At 45.6% G+C, this 21,434-nt stretch overlaps 1 protein-coding gene across 1 annotated transcript in view; it reads right to left on the reverse strand.

Moving 5' to 3' along the window:
• The window catches only part of LOC8025299 (cyclin-dependent kinase 12), a 45,057-nt gene extending 23,862 nt beyond the window's left edge, over positions 1-21,195 (reverse strand). The window contains 9 exon segments of the mRNA XM_029977185.4: positions 2,638-2,799; positions 5,075-5,435; positions 5,842-5,978; positions 6,775-7,365; positions 7,367-7,669; positions 19,754-19,965; positions 19,967-20,146; positions 20,148-20,573; positions 20,575-21,195. Of these exon segments, the coding sequence (XP_029833045.3) occupies positions 2,638-2,799; positions 5,075-5,435; positions 5,842-5,978; positions 6,775-7,365; positions 7,367-7,669; positions 19,754-19,965; positions 19,967-20,146; positions 20,148-20,573; positions 20,575-20,637 (2,435 nt within the window). The 5' untranslated portion in view covers positions 20,638-21,195.
• Between the last annotated feature and the right edge of the window lie 239 nt (positions 21,196-21,434).

Below are 21,434 nucleotides of genomic sequence, written 5' to 3' on the forward strand. Positions count from 1 at the left end.
CCACATGAGGGTGCAGATCGTCAAATAATTATTCTTTTTTCTTTGAGGTTATGCCGTGGAACACTTTTCTGGGCAAGGTGGCACGTTTTTTCTCACTTGTGCCTAGATATATAAAAAATACAAACAGAAAGTTCTTTCAATGTTACAATTGCTGCACAGCACCTATAACTGTTCAGGACGAGCCTAGCTTGTCAACCAGGAAGCCATCCCCAAAATGTTCTGGACGAGCATTGCTCGTCTGTTTCTCCCAGTTCATGCGCTCAACCATGCTGGACGACCCAGGCGCACTAGTGGTTTAGTTTGCGTCCGATGGCAGCACTGACTTTTCTTTCAAGCTTTGCTTTTGTTTTGTTTGTGGCTAGAAATTTGAGACTGAAGGCAAAGCATTTGATTCTGAAGACAGTTCAGCAGCTGAGGGCCACAAAATCCCAAAAACAAAGAACGGTAAAGCGGTTAAGCAGGGGGCGGGGTAAAGACGAGAGCAGAATGTTGCAAATCGCAAGTGCTGATATCGTTGGTCCCGAGAGAAAGAATGAGAAAGCGAGCGAGAAAAAAGATAAAGGTTAGACACATTCCTTTTGCCATGATGAGCCGAAGTTGTTTGAGCGCCTGTCAACTTCCATTTTATATGAGGCATGATGCCAGTGGTTTTGTGCATAATAAAACTAGAAAACAACTACCGTAAAATCCCGTAAGGGCGCCCTCCCCCGAGAGATCGCCCATCCCGTGTTTTTGGCTAAATATCCGCAACACAAAATTTCCCAAACATCGCCCACCCTCCTTTCCCGTTGGACGTCAAGCGATGTCCGACGGGGAATCGCGCATCAACGGCGCGATCGGCGATACAGGTGTGTCCGAGAAGCGAGTTCATAGCGGGTTCCCGTGTTTTTGTCTGCGATTTGCGCGCGACATCGGCTCGCGTAACACAAAAGTCGTTCCCGCATGTATATTGCATCGTGAAATGCGAATCTGCTGCGTTCGTGACTTGTGGTATCCGTTCCCGAGTTCGTAGCGTATTCCCGTGCTTTTGTCCGCGATCTGCGTGCGCGATATCGGTTTCCGTGACGTGCAAGATTGTAGCGGGTTCCCGCGTCTTTATTGCACCATGAAACTTGAATCTGCTGCGTCCGTGATCTGCGATATCCGTTCCCGTGAGATGCGAGTTCTCGGCGGGTTTCCGAGAGTCCTTCGCACCGTGAAACGCGAATCTGCTGCGTCGGCCACTTGCAGCATCCTTTCCCGTGACACAGGAGTCTGTAGCAAATTCCAGCGTGTTTATTGCATTGTGAAACGCGAATTCGCCCTGTCAGAGGTCTGCGGTATCAGTTCCCGCATCACATGTTTGTAGCGGGTGCCCTGGCCCTTATCATTATTTTTGATAAAGTTTTGCTTTGACATCCCCAAAGACAGCACACCCCATGTTTTTCACCATTTTTTTTCTCTTCATCCTGGGTGGGCATCCTTACGGGATTTTACGGTAGGTAGAGACATTGCAAGTGGTGTTTTGAGCGTTTTATATGTACATTAAAGCGCCACCAGCAATACAGACCCACCGGGACCACCGCTGCCCGTATCTATGCACCACCGTTTCGAGGCAACCTTAATGCACCTTTTGCTCCAGATTATTACAATAGCTCTAGAATTTTAAGATAGGCTGCGATTCTAGGTGAAGTATGGTGATGTGCACAGAGCGTGGCTGGTCCAGGATGTGTAGATAAATTGAACACAGGCCATGTCCAAAACTATTAGTTTGGGGGAAAGTGCTCATTCGGCACTCTGACCTAAGCGGTAAGCTTTGGCGCTCGGCAACAGCCATTCGAAGTAAAATGCCGAAAAGCACCAATCTCACGTTCACGCTAGAAGTGTCGCGCTATGTACATCCTTGGCACGTAAAATGTAGGCTTGCAACCGTAAAGTGAAAGTTTGAAACTGTGACTGCTGCAGAATATTTGCAAGCTACGTGTGCTTTGGGGATTTTAATCAAATGAAAGAGGGGGACCATGGACGCAATGGACGTAGGAGCTCTCAATAAGTAGAAATATTCCTTTCCACTATGGCAATGGTGTTTGTTTTCCTTCTTAGTCATTCTCAGCCAGGTACCTATCATTATTACATTCCTAAGTTTACAGATATTTTCGGGTTTCCCCCGACTATTTGACTAAGGCTTCCCCCGTTAATATAAAAAAAAAAAAAAAAAAGCAGTATAAAACATTTACAACAATGCCAATGGTGTCAGACTGTCGACGATGACCTGCTGGGAGCTTATATATAAATACAACCCATATTTGGAAATTCCATTTTTGTACTATTACTACTGCCAGAGCTCACATGCACAAAGAAAGCATGTTCGAGTCTTCTAAATGTGAAAATAAAGAAAAAATAAAAAAAGACGCAAGTGGGTTGTGCTGGGTGTTAACCCCACACTCCCGCGTTCATCCCCGTCCAAAACACACCAATGCCACTACAACAAACGATTGCCAAATTCATCCGTTGCAATGTGCCGTCACCTGTGCGGCTCTTCTTTCCAACTGTCTAGAACGAGGTGCACTAACCAAATCCACATTGCATAACCACGATCACAAAAACAAAATGAGAAAAAGAGTAGAAACAAGCGCGTTTCAGGGAGGGGTCACTGACCCGCAGCTCCAGACGTCGATGGCCGGTCCGTAGCGCTCTTCGCCCAGCAGCAGCTCGGGGGGCCGATACCAGAGCGTGATCACCTTGTTGGTGTAGGGGCGGGACTTGTCCTCGGCGCTGTACAGGCGGGCCAGCCCAAAGTCTGCCAGCTTGATCTGGCCCCTGCCAGAGGAGCAGGGACAAGAGGTCAGAGACTGCCACAAGACCAAACCGAACCAGAGAGTCCACAAGAAGAAAATGCTTGACTGCTCGATAGGAGACGTGGGGTTTAGGGGCATGGTTAGGTGGCCGTAATCTGCTGGCAACCAATGGGGTCAAAAGTGGTTTTGAGACAGGTTACAAGAAACCCTGGAGACACCTAAAAATTTCACGAAAGGGACACTTTTCATTAAGGGGGGACACTACCTGGGAATGTCAACTTTTGAACCACTCATTCAATCAGCATGATATTTGCAGGTGGTGTTTGCTGGCATAGAGAAGAAAGGCATGTAAAGTTTCAGCCCTGTGAACCAATTTTATGAGGAGCTATACCCCCAGAACAAAGTAAAGCATAGCTTTGCATAGAATCTGCTCAATGAATCTATTGTTCAGAAATGGTGTTGATAACCACATATTTTTCTGGTGGAATGCATACTGGAATACTTGTTGCCGGTTACTATGAAAAGAAAGCTTTAAAAAATAGGTATTTCACAGGTAAAAGTATAAAAAAAAAAAACAAATTTCTTTTTACACATTTACCAAGTTTTGCAAATTACAATTTTTCATAATAAAAGAACATGAAAATGCAAAATCTAAGTTCATAGTAACAAGCTCCATAAAGTTTAGACATATAAGACGCAAATATGAGGTTTCTCGATGGTTTCATACTGAAACAATAGTTTTCTTAAAGTGAAATTTATGCCCAAAAGTGAACGAAGAACAATGTGTTCAAAGTGCTCAAACCTCTACCTTTTCTTTAGCATCGCTGGACTGAAAATAATTTATAAAAAAATAACTATGCAGTGTAAACAAATAAAACTTTCTGGGAATACTCTCTAGATGTTGGTGGATGTAAATGTGGCATTTTTCAAGATCGATTTTTTTTTTTTTTTTTTTTTTACAGAAATATTTTTTTTTGGGTGGTGTCCCCATTAAACAATACGAAAACCACGTTGCAGTTTGCTGCTAATTTGACAAAGATGACCCCACCCTACATTTGAAGTGCAAGCCCCTCCTAGGTTGCTTTGCTGCACAGCACTGCCTCCTCTTTCTAGTTTTACTTGCTTTTTCTCTCTCCTTCAGCATTTTCTTTAAGCACTGCCATTTCAAGCTGTGTCACTGACGTGCTTTGAGTTGAAGGCACTCTAATCGTCAGCTTTTGATAGGGAAAAGCAAGGAGGAACTGCAGCAGAAAAGAAAAAACAACTAGATGTGAGTGTTTAGACAGTGTGAGGTCAATCTGTCAATCCCCCTTTGTGAAGTGGCAGACTGATCTTGCAATGCGTAAATGCCTCAGACAAACATAAGCCAAATTGAAAGGGCCTACAGAAACAATTGTGTGGCTTATTGCATCCTAAAATGCATCAGCTTAGTATCATAATTCATGGACACTGCTTAAATGTAACAATCTGTCAAATAAGGATGTGCTTCACAACACCTTTTGTTTTAAAACAAATGCACAAGGTTCAGAACGCTGCTAAACAGCATCACAGCAAAGTGATGTAAAGCAGCCAGCAGTACCTGGTGGAACCTTCAAGAGGAACCTCCTCAAAGCCTTACAGTGGCAGCAGACGTGTTGCCAAGAAACTTTGCTCCTTTAGGGCTCTAAAAATGCTAAGTAGTTTCTTAACAAAATATTGCCCAACTCTCTGTGCCTTCCAGGAGACTCCTTTTCAACTACCGTTTTGTTTTGTTTAACCAAATATCTGTTACTTTTTTTTTTTTCTTTTCGAGGTTGAAAGTTTAATTTTATGTAACTCCCCAGATTCTTATCTTCCAGTTTTTCCCAATGCCCCAGTTCTAATTATGGTGACATACAGGCCCTCAACTCCTACAACTAACTAGCACAACTGGGGGACAGGTGAGACAGAAAAAATTGGGACTCCCTCCAGCATGGCTGTGGTCCCAAACTCTGAATTTTGTCTCCAAATGGTTCTGGTGTTGGGGTGACGCCGACAGGTCTTGTCCAGAGGAAAATCGGCAACTCCCTCGCCGGGGGAAAGAGGGAGGTGAGATGCATGCTTTTAGGTTTTTTGTACCTGACCCCCAAAGGCCATTCTGGCGGTCACCCCCAAGACCTAACGATAGTTACAGAAATGCATAGGTTTAGGAGGGTAAGAACGGTTTTTAAGTTTTTAGGCTAGGTGGTACAAGCTACCGTCCGTCATAAAGGGTACAACCATTCATATCCATCCATCCTATGTATGGCTGCCCCAAGAAGTGAGGCACCCCCACCCACCTGTTGTTCATGAGTATGTTGGAGCACTTGATGTCCCTGTGGAGAAAGTTCTTGCGGTGGCAGTAGCTCAGGCCCTCAAGCAGCTGCTTCATGAAGGAGGCCACGTGCAGCTCATTGAACTCCACCAGCCCCGACTCCAGCAGGCCCATGAGGTCGTGGTCCATGTACTCAAAGACCAGGTAGAAGGCCCCCTTGTCCTTCTTGAAGTCCAGGGCGTCCTGCTTGTCCGTCACTATCTCCTTGAGGTTCACAATGCTTGGGTGGTTCAGCTGCCGCAGGATCTTAATCTCCCGCACCGCCGTGATCGGGAAGCCTTCCTTCTCGTTCTCCAGACGCACTTTCTTCAGGGCCACCAGCTCCCCTGAGGTCGGAGACAACAACGCTGCTCGTGGGACAGCCCTAATGCTCCTTGCATTATGTTACTCATACAAGGTGCTAGAAAAACTGCGATACTGACTGGCTACTCAGTGAATCAAATTATTCCCAATGGCTGGTCACTCCTAGAAACAGTAGGATACCGGCTAGGCTCAAATCACTGGAAACCTGCGCCGCTGGCCACCATAATGTGGCAAACTTTTTTTTTTTTTTTTGGTTTGTCACTGATTATGAGCAGTATGAGAAAGACTAGATGTCTTGCTTCGTAGCAGAGAAACAGTGGTTTCATGACATTAGCTACTGGAGCTGCACAGAATGCTACACTGCTATGCACAACTGGCCAAAGTTCCACACGATTTCAAAGCTGACGAAATTCCACAAGAAGAACTCACCGGTGTCCTTGTCTTTGGCTTTGTAGACCTGCCCATAGGTGCCCTCGCCGATTTGGCAGACAATGTCGAAGACGTCTACGCAACGCTCACCCCAGTTGGGGAAGCGGTCGTCGTCCGAAGGAGGCTTGTTGAGGATCCTGCAAGTCGCAAAAATTTGAGAGTCTTGAGCATAGTACTTATCCAGACAGTATTTATGTCACTCCCTCAAAGTAACAACTTTCTTCTTCCTCTATACCCTGTTGCACCAGAACTTTGACAACTGCTAAAGCTATGGCTTCAGACAGCAAATCGGAGCAAGTGGCTTCATCTTGCGTCTCATTCGCACAAGGTCTCGTGCGAAACGGACGCCAAAGGAATCTACATGCTCGTGCAGGTAGTTTTGACAGCACTGGAGCGCTGTAGAAGCTACGCTAGCCTCGATGCTGGGCATGAAATAGATGGACGCCGAGTATGGTGCACTTCTGTTCCATGTCTTTCACGACAAAGATAGCTCCTTGTGTTGAGCACGATCCGACTGGACATCACACCGGCTCCCACAACTGCGATAAATGAGTCTTCAACTGGTACGTTTACCGTCCCATCCCACTTATGCATCGAAAGTGACACTGAAGAGGCAAAAAATATAGTCGCACAAGCTGGGATGTCACAATCCTGGCGGGCGTCATAGAGGTTCCAGCAAAACGTATGAGCAAAGGTGAGTGCCACCGCCGTCGTTGTGGCGACCGAATTCCTAGCTGCTGGAGCTTCGTAGACTACCAAGCTAGAGAGTGACCTGCAGCAAAACAAGTGTCTATGTCTACCTTCGCTGCTGCGTCACAGCCAGGATTGCAACGAGCATGGCACTTCTGCAACGTCATCGGGCGGAAATCGAAAGACCACATTTCAGGATGCGTTACCGGCACCGTGCCACAACGGCTGAGCTGTCCCACCCACCTGGGCCTCCGGAACACCTGCAGCGACGCTGCCAGGGCTGCCTCGGCTGGTGTGGTGCCCGAGGCAGAGGCCGCCGCCGCCATGGCTGCCGCCTGCTGGGTGGCCATGGTGGTGGCCTGCTGCTGGGGGGTGGGCGACGACCCTTCGTCTCTGTCCGCCGTCTCGGGCGACATCACATCCTCCACCTTCATGCCCGGAGGCATCGGCAGCTCCTTGATGCTCCGCCGCTGCGGGGCCACGGGCGCCGCCACCACGGGGCTCGTCACCATCCGTTCCACTGACGAGCGGCCACTGTCCTCGCTGGCCTCCTCCTCTTCCTCCGGCACGCCGTTGTTGTCGGCGCCGCCGGGGTCGCTGTCCACCGCCAGGGCGGCCGTCTCTTCCGGCGAGGACTCCGCCTCCGAAGATGGCGGCGAGGGGGTCCTCGGTTTGGCCACCTCCGCAGGAGGGGGTGCGTCGGCTACGGGGGGTGGTGGCAACGGAGGCGGGGGCGGGACCTCCGGGGGAGGAGGGGGAGGGTGTTGCGAATCTGAGGGAAGGGGTGGGGGCGGCGGTGGGAGGGGGGCGTCGCTCGGGCCGTTGGGTGGGGGAGGGGGGCAGCGGCGGGGGAGGCGGCGGCGGCTGCTGCTGCTGGTCTCTGGGGGTGCCGCCCGTGGCGCGCCGGCTCTTCTCGAGCTCGCGGCCCTTGCGGTGCTTGCGCAGCTCGGCGCCCAGGCTGGTCGAGGCAAATTTGGTTTCGTAGCTGGGGCTGCGCTCGCGCCGCCGGTGCTGCTGGTATGTCGGTGGGCTCGAGAGAGGCGACTTGCGCCAGGTCACGGGGAGGCCCCCGCCTCCCCGTGACCTAGAGGGGGGCGGGCTTCGCGTGCGGCTTCGCGACTTGCGCGACCGCCGTGACCTGCGGGAAGGGGTACCGAATGCCGATGTTGAGCAACTGGTGCAAAACGATGGGGAAAATGGTATTTTTTTTTCTGTAGACACTGACAACCTAAGAACGGCATTCTTTTGTCTGCCCAGCCTACAGCGCGCTGCCTTTTAGCGTGCTTTGGCCACGCATGCATATGGGATGGCTCGTCCCTGCTGTTCTCACTTTACCGGTGACTAAAGAACTTCCACACATTAATTCCTCGTACACATTAAGCACGAACAAGAACTGGCACTTTTTGCATTTGACTAAAATAGAGTAGGATGAGTAATGAACTTTACTGTTTAGCCTGGAGCTCAGCCACCACATTTGCAAGTTTATTAACAACGCTTCAATTTAAAAAAAAAAAAAAGAAGAGAAACGACAGTGCTTGCTTGCGCAAACAGTGTCATATTATAAAAAAGAGACAACCCAATAAATAAAAATCTTTTTTAGAATAGCCATTTAAAAATTGCCTATCTGCATGAGCTTATTGATAATACCCAATGGGGGACAGAATGACATAAATGTTGATGGTAGAAAAGAGTAAAAAGCTAAATTGAGCCAAAGCAACACTAAACTGGCAATTTCAGAAATAGCACTTCTCCGTACGGACGAGAGGTCATATCCAAGAGCAAAAAGAATGCTCTAGTAAAGAAAACAGGGCTAACATATATGCAACCGAAACATTAGCTACACAAGAGAGACCCCACAATCAGCCTTTGCCAACTTCCCGGGGCCTTGGCTTGAACCCACCAAATAGGAATTTATATGTGGCCAGCATGTTGTTTTGGAGTCAGAGAATCAGCTAATCCACCTTCTGAAATGATATATTACACAACTTTAACTGATGTCTTTTTCCAGCAGTCTTACAAACTGGTCTACAGAAAAATGAGCAAATAAAGTTTACAAACTTCTAGTTGGAAGTTCTTGAAAATAAAAGTGAATTCTAGTGTATTTTTGTGCTGTGATTTTGAATATCATAAGTATTTCACCCGGACGTTTAGTAGACAAGAGTAAAACCGAAAAAGAAAAAAAAAAAAAAACGCTGGATGTGATGTCATAAACACAGAGGATTCAACTGCCTTGCACAGAGGATTCCTTGCCTTGCCGCTAGTGAGGGAACCCGTCTGGCATTTTTGACTGCTCGGGTAAAGCTTGCGGAAAGCACGGAAATGTTGAGAATCTCTGTATAATATGTTACGATTCCCTCCTTTCACTCAACTTGTAGGGAAGGAAGGGCTTCGGTGCTATTTTGGAAACACTGTTCTGGATACTTGGCACATCAATCTGAAATATAATTTTGATATTTGTGATCATGAAGGCCAAATAAAGATGGCTGAAGTATTTTTTCTCAACTACAGAACCGCCTTCAGTTTCCTTTTAACAAAACCAGCAGCTCAACTCCCCAATTTCCCAAACGGCTTTGCTTGACTGAGTTCGATTCACCATGTCAACAATAGCTCTCGAGGAAGATTCAATGGAACGTGTTGTGGCACTAGAAAATACTGCCACTTGCAGAGCCCAGAAATACTTCAAAGGAAGATCCACGGACTGCATTGGCTCTATAGTATAGCGAAACTAAATGTAGGAAGTTATAATGTTGCACTCGCTACTTTCTCATAAATGCAACAAAAGCACACAGTGCGAGACAAGCCACACTCCTCTGACATTCCCCATTCCTTTTGTTACAAAGAGGGCACCTAAATGGCACAGAAACTAATTAAACAATCAAAAGCTTATAAAAGTGAACCACTAATAGATTAAAGTTAAAATTCCACTTTGGCAGAGGATAAAATCGTAAACGTGATGTTACATCACATCAAAATGAAGGCAGACGCTGCATCCTCACTTTCCTTTGCAACTTCCTTGCACTCAAATTTTGCTACGAAGAATGCGCTTCCTATGCCTGATCTGAAACAATCCAAAACTAGCACTACGAAACTATTCATTGAGCCAGCACACCGCTTCTCAGTTCATCCTGAAATGCCACGTTTGCCACATACCCTAGGTCTCTCCACAGCTCAGGTTCCTCGCATGAATGACCCCCCTAGGCGCACCCCACACCCACACTGTGTCACAAAGCCTTAGCCAAACTGCACTTCCTGCCTACCTCAGACCTAACAGGGCACTAGTTTGCTGAAAGGTGCTTACTCCACATGTTAGAGCAATAACAGCAAACAGAAAGCCCAACAGAATCATGTGACCACACCAGTCTATTTAAAATGGGTTGCTGTGCACAAAATGTGCCTCACATTTTCTTTCTAAACGGACTTTACAATTCGTTTGTATTTTACAAAAGCACTGAATGTACAAATTATTCGTAAATTCCACGAACAACCAGCCAATTGTAAAACAACAACAGTTACAAACTGCAGTTTATGTCCTTCCATGACATGTTATGGCAACTCCTTCCAAGATAGTGAAACATTGTAAGCACTGTAGATCAATTGAAGCTCAAGGATTGGCATAAAAACGCTGTGCAGCGTGTTCCCTCAAAAGAATGTGCAGGGTGCTTTTCACCGTAAAAATAAATGACGCATCGCCAAATGCTCATTCCCTGCCCAAATGTAGCCACTAGCAGACCAAACGAGATGCCAAAGTTTCACAACAAATCATAATCAAAAGTTATAAGCGATTTTCTGAAAATTTCTAAGGGAATGTGGCCCATTCTCAGTAACTAGCACCATTCAGATCCACATATGTGAGAATTCATTGGGCCATCCTTTTCTTATCGAAATCGCTAGAAAATCCCATACAACTTTTCCTTACAATAATGGTTAGTTCCGAGAGCGACATCTGGTTTGGAACACTAGCACTACATCTGGGCAGAGAATGAGTATTTGACGACGCATAGTTTGTTTTCTCGGTGAAAAAACCTTGTAAACCTGTAAATATAGGGGGGCAAAGGAAGCACCCTGTAGATCTTCTACATTTCATTTTGCCCCCAAACCGCTAGTGCAGCAAAGACTGAAAAGAAAGAATGGAGAGATGCAAGAGGAGATAGATGTATTAGGTAAACACGCAATGTCAGTTGGCGTAGAATGTGAAACTAAGTGCTGCTCCTGCCATAGCAAAAAAACATGGGAGAAGACTGAAAGAACATACTTGTTGCTGAATCTAGCATTGTTCCAGATACACAAGTGTTTTAGAAGCTAGACAGACACACATAACTCGAGCATTTTTCTTTTCTTTTTCTTTTTAAAGAAAGATTATAGTATTATTTTTTTGTTTGTTTCTCGTCAAGTACTAGATTAAAGTAACTCAAGAGTTGAGCACCTTATGAAAGAATTGACAAGCTGCAATGGTTGTCTCATCGTCCTGTTGATGTCAATAATTTCTTCATATTTAAAAGGACAAGACTCTTTCTTCCACTGGGCACTACTATTGTAACAGGAGACTGCCACGATGCCACATAGAATTATGTCCTACCATGAAAAATGTAGATAATAAAGCATCGGGTGGCTCAAACTGTGTACACACCAATTTAATCGGTAAACCGTGCTACTTTTTTTCTTCTCCTTGTGTGACCTAGCAAGTGAAAAGAGGATAGCCCTTGGCATCACAACTTCACAATATATTTAAGGAATTCCAGAAATAAGCCTCCCAATGCTCAAGGGCTATCCAGTTAAATTAGAATCTCAGACAGCACACATAATGTAACATACATATGTAACATCACAGTAGCTTAAAGGGGCACTGAAGTGCTTTTTGTAGATGCATGTTTTTGATGGCATATTACTTGTTGGGCATTCGTCAATAAAAAATAACCAGTTCTAGATGGCAAGACATCCCAGTAAACTCGGAACAATAGAAATACATGGGCACTATTTTCTCTTAGGGTGATTCTTGGGTCCCCACCACCTTCATAAAATTTTATCAACTAAAAGAGTTAATTGGATGAAGATTTTGAATTTTACTATTATTTCTTTTTCGGGTGTGTTGTGTATATTTTTACAAAAAAATGTCAAATCTTTGGGTATAGGAGACGTAATGCAGCTATTATCGCTTGAAATCACAGTCAGATGGCGCCCCCTGATAGCTGCACCAAGACGCAGAAAGAAGGGATTGTCACAATCTTTGATTCGATTTTTAATAGAGAAATTGGCCACCCATAAGTACAATTTCATTGCTTTTTTTTTTTTTAGGATGCTTAGAGTTTGTAGCATGAGTTATCACCAGAAACAAACGATCTCAGAATCTACTCGAGTGCCTCTTTAAGATTGCAGCAACCCCAGAGGCTTCCACCAAGAAGGAGCAAGTTATGCAATCTGTTACCTGGGGCCCTAGACTCAACAAACACAAAATTGGGGCCGAAGTATATGGAGCGCGCCGACTGGACACTCGTGAAGATGATGCCGTGCTCTTCTTGCCAAGGTCCAATCGGGGCGCCTTGTGAACTCTCGGCTGCAACTTAGTGCCTTACGGGTGTAGGGCCCCTGGGGGCAGTGTGGGATCAAGCCGCCACAGAGTGACAACCGTTTCCCACTTTGTCAAGCGGATTATTGGGACAGAAAGTTCAAAGACAAAGCTGCTGACAGACATAATGGAACGTGCTGAATAAGCAATAACAGAAGGCTACTAATGTGTAGTGGTAGATGAAGGGGTCTTTGAAGTGAGTTAGCTATGGTTTTGCTCACCACATTATCTACCATGTAACAAAGAGTTCATAATGCAATGCAAGCATCAATCAGTACTTTTGTTTTGGTGTTCCATAGAAAAGCTCAGCCGCACACTGTTGTGTAACAGGTCCCAATGATCTTATCATATATTTACCCTGCCTGCTATATTTACTGGAGGTTGGTAGTCAGTGACAGAATGTTCTCCTGTCGCTGAGGCTTCAATAGCGGCGCATCAAACTGTGAATGCCGCCTAAACGATCCACGTCCGTCCCCGACTTTGAGGTGCTTATTCTTTCGATGTACAAAACAGTTCAATTATTCATTTTGCCACCTAACAACTTGTTTCATACAGATCCAAATTTTTTCGAGGAAATGAAAGACATGCAATAAAAAATATGCGTAAAAAAAACCACAAAAGAACACTTTTTTTATGAATTGGGTTTTGTAACTTTTCTTAGATTTTTTTAATTGCCTAAAACTCAATGGACAAACTTCAGCACTGACACGAGTAGCCAAACCATTGCTCCACAAGTTAATGGTGTCCCACATGTCGTTAGCACACAATGAACCTGGTGGGTATCAACAGCAGGCTGCAAGCTTTATATGCTGAAGTAAACACTCCAATACATTCATTCTTAAAAAAAAAAAAAGAAAGGGGTTAGGGACGATTAAAGTAGTTCCCCCATTCGTTTTTTCGATTCCGAGTCTTTAATTACTCCCAACTTGATCCCTGTTTGGCAAGGTACGTTCTGATGCGGCCCCAGCTTAAAAAAGGCTCGTCAAACAAATGTGACATCAGTCGCTTCAACAAATTTTCCACTGCCGCGAAGATGCGCAATGCGGTTAGACTGAATGCCGGATCGACATTTTATCACGCATCCACATGCTCAGCACACAGACTGTGTTGCATGTTTGTTTAGACAATATGAAGTTAGGCAGCCCCAATGGGTGTCCGCTGTAGATAATAAATTTATCCAGTGAAGTACCACTGGTAGCCTAGGGAAGGGTCTTGCATCAAGCAGTAGTGATACACAACTGCACAATGCTCACCAGATTGAATTGGACAGGGGTGGGGATTGAGCCCAGGATTCCTGGGTTCTGCAGCATCAACTTTAGCACCATGTTGCTCCGAGCTGCGTCGCGTTAGCACAGTTGGCCACCCCGCTCAGCACACGTGCAAGCGTTGGGCACTATGTTTTTCACTCCGAGACTAGGCGCAAGGGGTATCTTCAGTCTTTCCCAGCACATGAGCTACAAATTACTTTTGGCCAAACCTGCGCCGTACACTAGCAGATACGATCTTGGCACTTTCAATGTTTAACCTTCGGGGGTACAAGAAAAATGAACGAAACGGGCAAACACTAGCGCACCGTGCGATCGTAATGTTTCAAAGCAATGCCCTCTACTGGAAATCATGTCATTAGAAGCTAAAAAAGACCTGCTTGTTTTTCTGCTGTTATCATTGCGAAAGAAATCTCACAGTCAATCACATTTTTGTTGTTGTAGATGTTTCTGGGGCAATTATTGAAGTAAGCAGGTTCAGATGTGTGACGTACAAAGCATGCTGCTGATAGGAAGAAACGTGTATTACAGCTTTGGATAAACTGCGCTGCAAACAATTACAGCTAATGCATGACATGTAAATTAAAGGGGCTATGAAACAAATTTTGGGTTGGGATAAATGAATTTAGAATGGGATTTCACTAATCGCATATCGTTTAGTGGGCTAAAAGAAAGGCAGAAAGTCAAAAGCCTGATTTTTGGTATAAAAATTTGAAAACCTGGTGGACTATTCCATACCTCCTCCTCTTCAAAGCTCTCTGCCTTTTCACTGTGAAACATCCGCGTCATCCGGCCCCACCCCAATGCACGTCACACGACACTGACCTCACTATATTTCCTTCACCCCTAATCTGACAGTGCGGTGAGAGCCACGTGCTTGCTGGACCAATTGGACGCCTCCCTTTCATCATCTGACCCCATTCTCTGTGTGTGGGTATGCGCGAGGGAGCGGCATCACATGGGGAAAGATAGAAGTGTGGTTGGCCCAACGAGCACGCAGCTTCCACAGCACTGTTAGCTTGGGGGTGAACAGGGTGGGGAAAGCAACTTTTGGCCGAATTTTGAGCGACGGGCTAATTTTTTAGGGGGAGAATTGCGATGTCCGGGTACACAATCGAAGGTTCGAGCAAGAGGGAAGTTCTTTCTTTCCCTCTTCTTACACTGTTTGGTAGACTGCACGATTTGTGAGTTGAGGAAGAAAGCTAAGAGGAAAAAAGTAGAAAAATTGTTTCATGGCCCCTTTAAATTATACTCTATGGTGCACGTAAAATAATTGACAATTATTTTCCAAAAAAGGAAACAAATTACGAGCAGCAGTTCTAGGAATCACAAACTCTAATAGACGTTTTCAGCTTGTGATGGCCTCTGGTAAAAAGCAATACAAATTATTATAATAATTTTGTACATTTCTGAAAAAAAAAAAAAGCTTTTAGCATGCTTTTAAGATTATTTTTAATACAGGTTTAGTGAACTTTGTATTTTAATGGTGCTCTCCACACGCTGACCCAGTCTGGCAATGAAGGTGTACATGCTACATAAAGCAAATGTTCAACATGCTGTAAGTAAACTAAGGATATATTTAAATGTATTTAGTGAGGTTAAAAAAAACAAACAACTGAACCCTAGTTTGTTGCAATTCAAGAAGGTAGGGCGAGTGTAAGAAGGGCTGCGGAGGAGGAAGCAGATGTAACACTGGAGAAGAGAGGGGGAAACCTCCTCTCTTTAGCCTTCTGTCTGCTTCCTCCTCCCCGACCCTTCTTACCCTCACCCTACTTTCTTGAGTTGCAACCGACTATGCTTTTGGTATATTGCTTTTTACCAAGGGTATAACTTATGCACATGCACATCCTATTAATGGTTTGGCACTACTGTATAATTCTGTTGTTTTTTTTAATTGCAATTGTGCAGTACATGCTAGGACACAGAGTTAGAAGAGGTAACTAAACAGACAACCCCCTCATAGCAGTGAGACACAGCAGTATATTCTAATGGAAAGTTACGTTAAGCCATATAGGCATAGCCCCAAAAAATTTGGTCTTGAACAATGGCAATATTAAATTCTTTCTTCCCTAATTATATGATCACAGTAACAATCATATTGACTCAGTTAAATAAATGGAGTTTCCATACCCAGAGGAGTTTAAAACCAAATTACTGCATTCTGTTTTGTCCTTAACCTTCATAAGCTCATGCATGTGCTCAAATATATATGACAATAGTAGTCTGCAAAGAATTAGGCGGAGGAAGTGGCCGAGTGGGCTAACGCGTCTCAGCTCAGAGCGTGGAGCGAAAGCTTGCGCTGGGAACCTCCTGGGTTCGATCCCCACCACCCCCGCCCCTTTCGACCTGGATGAGTTTCATACCGGCACGCGTTCCGTGTAATCACTACTGCGTGGTGCATGTTAAAAACCCTAGGTTAGCAATTGTACTGCACTAGCTAAATTTCTTATCTACAGCTAAGAGACCGATTTGCCGCTGAGGCGTATCTCTATCAAGGCTGTATAAGCAAACAGAGCAAGCCAATTCTTTTTTTTTTTTTTTTTGCAAAGAATTATTTTTTAACAATTTAGTCAGACAACAAACAGAATAGAATGGGTAGGTGTGACAACACATGCTTCTGTGAAACTTGTGTTATCCATAACTCTGCTTTTCAGAGCCTACTTCTCAGGCGTAAGTAGTGTATCACTTTACGAGCTGAGACTATCAGACTGAACCGAGGCACAGAAACACAAAACAAAAGTATTAAAACAAGCATAGAATTGAAGCTGAAAGTTTCAAATCTTTCACATATCAGCAAGTAAACAGCCACATTACTCTCCCCAAAGCACTTTTCCTCAATCTTGACTCAAATGGAGCTAAGTTTCCAAGATCATAGTCCATTTCTTTATGCAGAGAAATCCCAATAGATGATTTACAACAAAATAAAGCAGCTAAGTCTCAAGAGAACAACAGCTCCAATGAAATGGCTTCAAAGCAGGCTTGTCTAACCACTCGGACATTGTACTGGCTGCGACATGTTGACAAACTGCACATCCTGCCAAAATGGCTACTCTCTTCCCAAAAACAAGAGGTATCGGATATCACGACTAGGCTGGGTCCTATAAAGAAATATTCTTGCTGTCGTAGGTCCCTCACTATATCAGGATTGTAAAAGAAGACATGTTGTGTAGAAGAATTACAACATTTGGCTATGTTACACTACACAAGAAGTGCACTGGATTGTGAGAAAAAACCAAACAGCTTGCATGTTTGGTACCAACTCCTAAGAGCAGTGCTTGATCTGGCCTTGTGACAGTGCTCAGCCCATCTAAAAGTTAGTCATCAAGGGCAAGCCTTCAAGATTTCTCTTACTTTCAGACACCGTGCTTTTCAGAGCAGACGTTTCAAATTTGCATGCATTTAACAAGTTGGCTGTTGCTCCGTGGATATTATTAAATTGTTATTTCTTGCGATATGTGAAACCTACTATCATCAGATGCAGGTGTTCCTCAGAGTACCGGTGTGTCCATACCTTTTGACTAGTTCTGCCCTCCCTAAGCTAACAATGGAACATGAATTGCCCCGAAACGTGCTGAATTGAGTACAAGATGGACATCGCAAAATTTTGACCCAGTTTGCAACTGCTGCACAAAGTGAACCACAAGGATCCAAGCACCCCAAAAACACAAACGCATATAACAGTGGCGTAGCTGGGGCTTCCGGCACCCTGGACCATAAAATCTTTCGTTGCCCCCCCCCCCCCCCCCCCTTTTTTTTCACACCTTGAGATCACAACCAGTAAAGCAAGGGAAAGGAAGGGGGGGGGGGTGCCACCAGAACCCCACATGAGTGGAATACCTGGTACCCCGAAGCCCAAAGCAGCAGCAACCCCCCCCCCCCCCCCCCCCCCCCCCCCCCATTACTATGCCACTGGCAAAAAAACTTCGTTGACACCAAGCAGAACTTCCCATTGCACCTTGAAGACAACACCCTACTAACTACTTGTAAAGGAAAGAGGACAGACCTACAGGTGAGACACAGATCACAAAGCAGACTTTGTGGATACGCTGAGGAATTCCTGTGGAAGTTTTATTTAGGTGAAAATACTGCCTCATCTGCATTGCTGTATGTCGTCTCTTCAATTCAAAGAGAAAAAAGAAAAGGTTCAGCCTGCATCTTACAAGAGTGTTTCAGGTATAAATCCAAGCTTTGTGACTCAACAACGAATGTCACCAAGAAAAGATAAATATATATATATAATTTTAGAACACATAATTTATTCTAATCTAGTTTGTTTCTTAAGATTCTAAATTTTTTTTTTTTTTTTTTTTGCCTTTGCAACATGGTTTTTGGTAATTGCTGTCCTGTGAAAGTCAACTTCTTACTTTGACTAATGATCTTTTCTCCATCCTTTACCATGGATGGATCTCAGGTTGATTGAGTCTTTCTCGGCTTTTGCAAGCCTTTGACAAAATATCTCACAAACTATTGTTTTTTAAGCTTGATAAATTTAATATTGATTCTAAAGTTTTGTCCTGGGTTAAATGTTTTCTAACTCATCTATCACAGCTTGTTATTACAAATTAAGCAAATTCTTGCATCAGTCCTGTTACCCTCCGGTGACTCCCAAAAATCCGTTTTGGGAAAAAAAAAAAAAAAAAATTGGTTTGCTCTGTATGTTTATACAGCCTTTGTATGTTTATATGCCTCAACGGGCAATCAGTCTTTTACCTGTAGATGAGAAATTTAGCCAGTGCAGTACAACCGCTGACCTGGTGTTTTTAACGTGCACCACGCAGTAGTGATTACACGAATGCGTGCCGGTACGAAACTCATCCAGATCGAAACGGGCGGGGGTGGCGGGGATTGAACCCAGGAGGTTCCCAGCGCAAGCTTTTGCTCCACGCGCCGAGCTGAGACGCGTTAGCCCACTCGGCCACTTCCTCCCCTTCCTTTTTGGGACCCCCTTCTTTTTTATTTATATTAATGACTTACCAATGTGTGTATCATCCCATATTAGCTTATTTGCACAGGACTGCATAATATATCGTGAAATTACTAATAAATCTGATGCCGCACTTCTTCAGGATGACTTGTGCGCAGCTTCGGAATGGTGTAACTTATGGCAAATGACTCGCAATACTAACAAATGCAAAACTGAGGGTGTCTTGTTGTAAAGCGTCACCATCATCATACTCAATTTGTAAAACTCGGCTCACATCTGTAACCTCATTCGAGTATCTTGGTGTTCACATCCTTTCTAACCTATCATGGAAAACGCATTCTGATCATATTATCATAACGCTAATTCGATGCTTGGATATTTAGAATATATTTTCTTTAAATCTTGTGTTACTAAAGCTTCTGTACAAGACTTTAAATTGTTCAAAGCTGGAATATGCCATAGCAATTTGGGATCCCGGTCACTCAACGCTTGTAATGAACACTGAAGTGCTGCAAAATCGCGCCACACATTTCATGGTCCAACTATCATCGCACTGCAAGTGTTTCATCTATGAAAACCACCCTGCCCCTGCCTCTTCTATCCTCATGCTGTAAAATATCTCGTTTATGCCTCTATCATACAATTTTTCATTCTAACACTTCTCATAAAGACAAACTATTCATTAGCCCCTCTTTCATTTCTCCCCCACAACAATCAGTCTTAAAGTTGGCATACCTCACTGAAACTTTAGCTTACATCGACTCTTTCATCCCCAGAGCGTCATCCGAATGGAACCACCTTCCCGCATCAGTAGTCACTATTCCATCAATTGTTTTATTTAGAGAAGCACTAGTAACTACTCACTTTTGCCAAGATTATGCCAGACTAACTTTTATAACCAAGTTGCCTCATTTGTATGAATTTGTTACTGAACAAATACTGTATGTACCCCTGCAATGCCCCTTGGCCCTGAAATCATTGAAATAAATAAATATATAAAGAATATATATAATGTGTGTGTGTGTGTTCACCGCAAAGCCAACGTATAAGCTTCTGCAGTTGCATTGACGCGAATAAAGCTCGGAACGTCAGGGGGAGTTCCTTTGGACACGTAAATACGCGTCACACAGCGTTCCATAGTTCCATCGGCAACAATCGCTGGAACGACCTTCAACGTTCAGCGTCACGTGCTGTTCGCGAACGGCAGGAAAGAACCCTTCGACCGCGGCGTAGCCAGGACCGATGGCTACGACTCGCGACCCACATCGATGACATTCAGCAAAACAAAACACGAGGTGATCGGTCCCAAGAGGGGTCGAAGCATGGTTAGGAACAGACGAGATGTCAAGGCAAGGGGGCAAACGACAATGGGGTGGCACCCTTCCGTCGCCCATCGCTTCGTTTCCTAGTTACCAAGAAAGGAAGACCTCTAGGGGAGGTCGAGGCGACGTGAAAGAAGATATGTCTCACCTGACGGGACTCTTGCTACGACTTCTGGAATACGCGGAACTCTTGCGCGACGTGTACAGACTAGAGTTGTTGGGCGAATAGTTGCGGGGCCGGTCCTTCTCCCGAGCGTCGGAGGGCGACTTGCGGCGCTTGGCGGGCCGGGGCGGCGGACTAGGCGAGCTCGGCGGACTCCGGGCACTCTTGTAGGCGCGCGGGTGGTCCGGCGACAGGGACCCGCTTGCGACTCGACCTGCCGCCCCCGTAACAGTCGTGCGAGTCGGGCATGCCGTGCGCCGTCGCGTAGTAACCGTCCAGCACCGCGTCCCTGTAGGGACCCATGAACGTCCGACTCGACGCGTAGTCTTTGACCACGTCGCGCTCATAGTACGTGTTGGGCACTGCGCACGCATAGTCCCCGGGACGACTTGGAGGAAGACGTCGGCGGCGGCGGAGACGGCGGCCGGTCGCTGTGGTTGCGCCGGCTCGACCGCGACGAGCTCTCCTTGGTGTCGTTGGACGACTTGTTTCGTCGTGACGAGTGGCGACGCTTGCTGCTTTCGGCACGCTCCGAAGTCCGTTCAGCGGCGTGCCGGCTCGACGACGACGGTGGCGGCGGCGGAGGGGACGCGGGGTACGAGTGGTGGTCGCCCTCGTCCGAGAACAGCGACGAGTCGGAGCTGACGTCGTCGTACTCGACGAGAGGCTTGGTGGCCACGATGGGCCGATCGGAATCCCGCGTCGCATGCTTCCGCCGGTGCGCCCGATGACTCTTTTTGTGCTTGCGGTGTCCGCTGCTCTGTGACGAATGCCTCGCCTTGCTCTCGCGGCGGCTGCCGCTCTCCCTCGGGGCTGCGGGCTTTCTCGCGGGCCTTGGTCCGTGAACGGGCCGACCGTTCTTCCCTCATGCTTCCGCCGGGGGCTCCTGGGCGTCGGGCACGATCACGTATCCATGGGGCTCGACTTGCGCCGGCACAGTCGCTCACCGAAGGCACACACACGCTGACGGAACTCCGTCATGGCTCCGCCATTTTGATTCCGCCGTGAACACCGGAGCTAACCCTAACTGGTCGACTGCGGTCTCATCGTTCGCCCGCGGCTAAATCCTGCCTGCCGGATTCGAGGAGCTCGGCTAAGGCCACGAAAAGGACGAGGTCGTTCTTCTACCCCTCGTCCAACGATAGTACGCAGGTATGCGTATGAGGAGATTTTTTTTTCGTTTTAATGCTCGCCGAGAGGAAATCTCTTTTGAGGGATGGGGTTGGGATTTTAACGCGTCGTAGGCCCTTTCAATGTAGGCAGACTGACGTAAAATCAATGCTTTTTAATAGTTTCGGTAGTGGATGATTTTAATTCAGTAGTTTTTTTAAGCGAGCTAAAGAGATTCGATTAGGATTCCTCGCGATTTGAAAACACTGCGAGCGAGACCGCATTCGCCCCTTCGGAACGCCTATCGTTCCCAAAGCTACAATGTGACGTCAGAGATAGGACGCAGAAAAGGCGAAATTTCAAGGCTAGAATTTCAAGTTCTCCAGCTAAAATCTACGCTTAAAACATTTCAATTACCCTTTTTGTAATATTTAGATTGTTTTATAAACAATAAGTTAATTTAAAACACAAAACGGTAGAAATAACGCCTATTGTTGCACGAATTGTTTACTCCTCCACAATTTCCTTTACCGATGAAAACAAAACAAGGAACAAT

The sequence above is a fragment of the Ixodes scapularis genome, unplaced genomic scaffold (assembly GCF_016920785.2).
Source record: "Ixodes scapularis isolate PalLabHiFi unplaced genomic scaffold, ASM1692078v2 PGA_scaffold5__190_contigs__length_132052651, whole genome shotgun sequence".
In the NCBI taxonomy this organism is placed as follows: Eukaryota; Metazoa; Arthropoda; class Arachnida; order Ixodida; family Ixodidae; genus Ixodes; species Ixodes scapularis.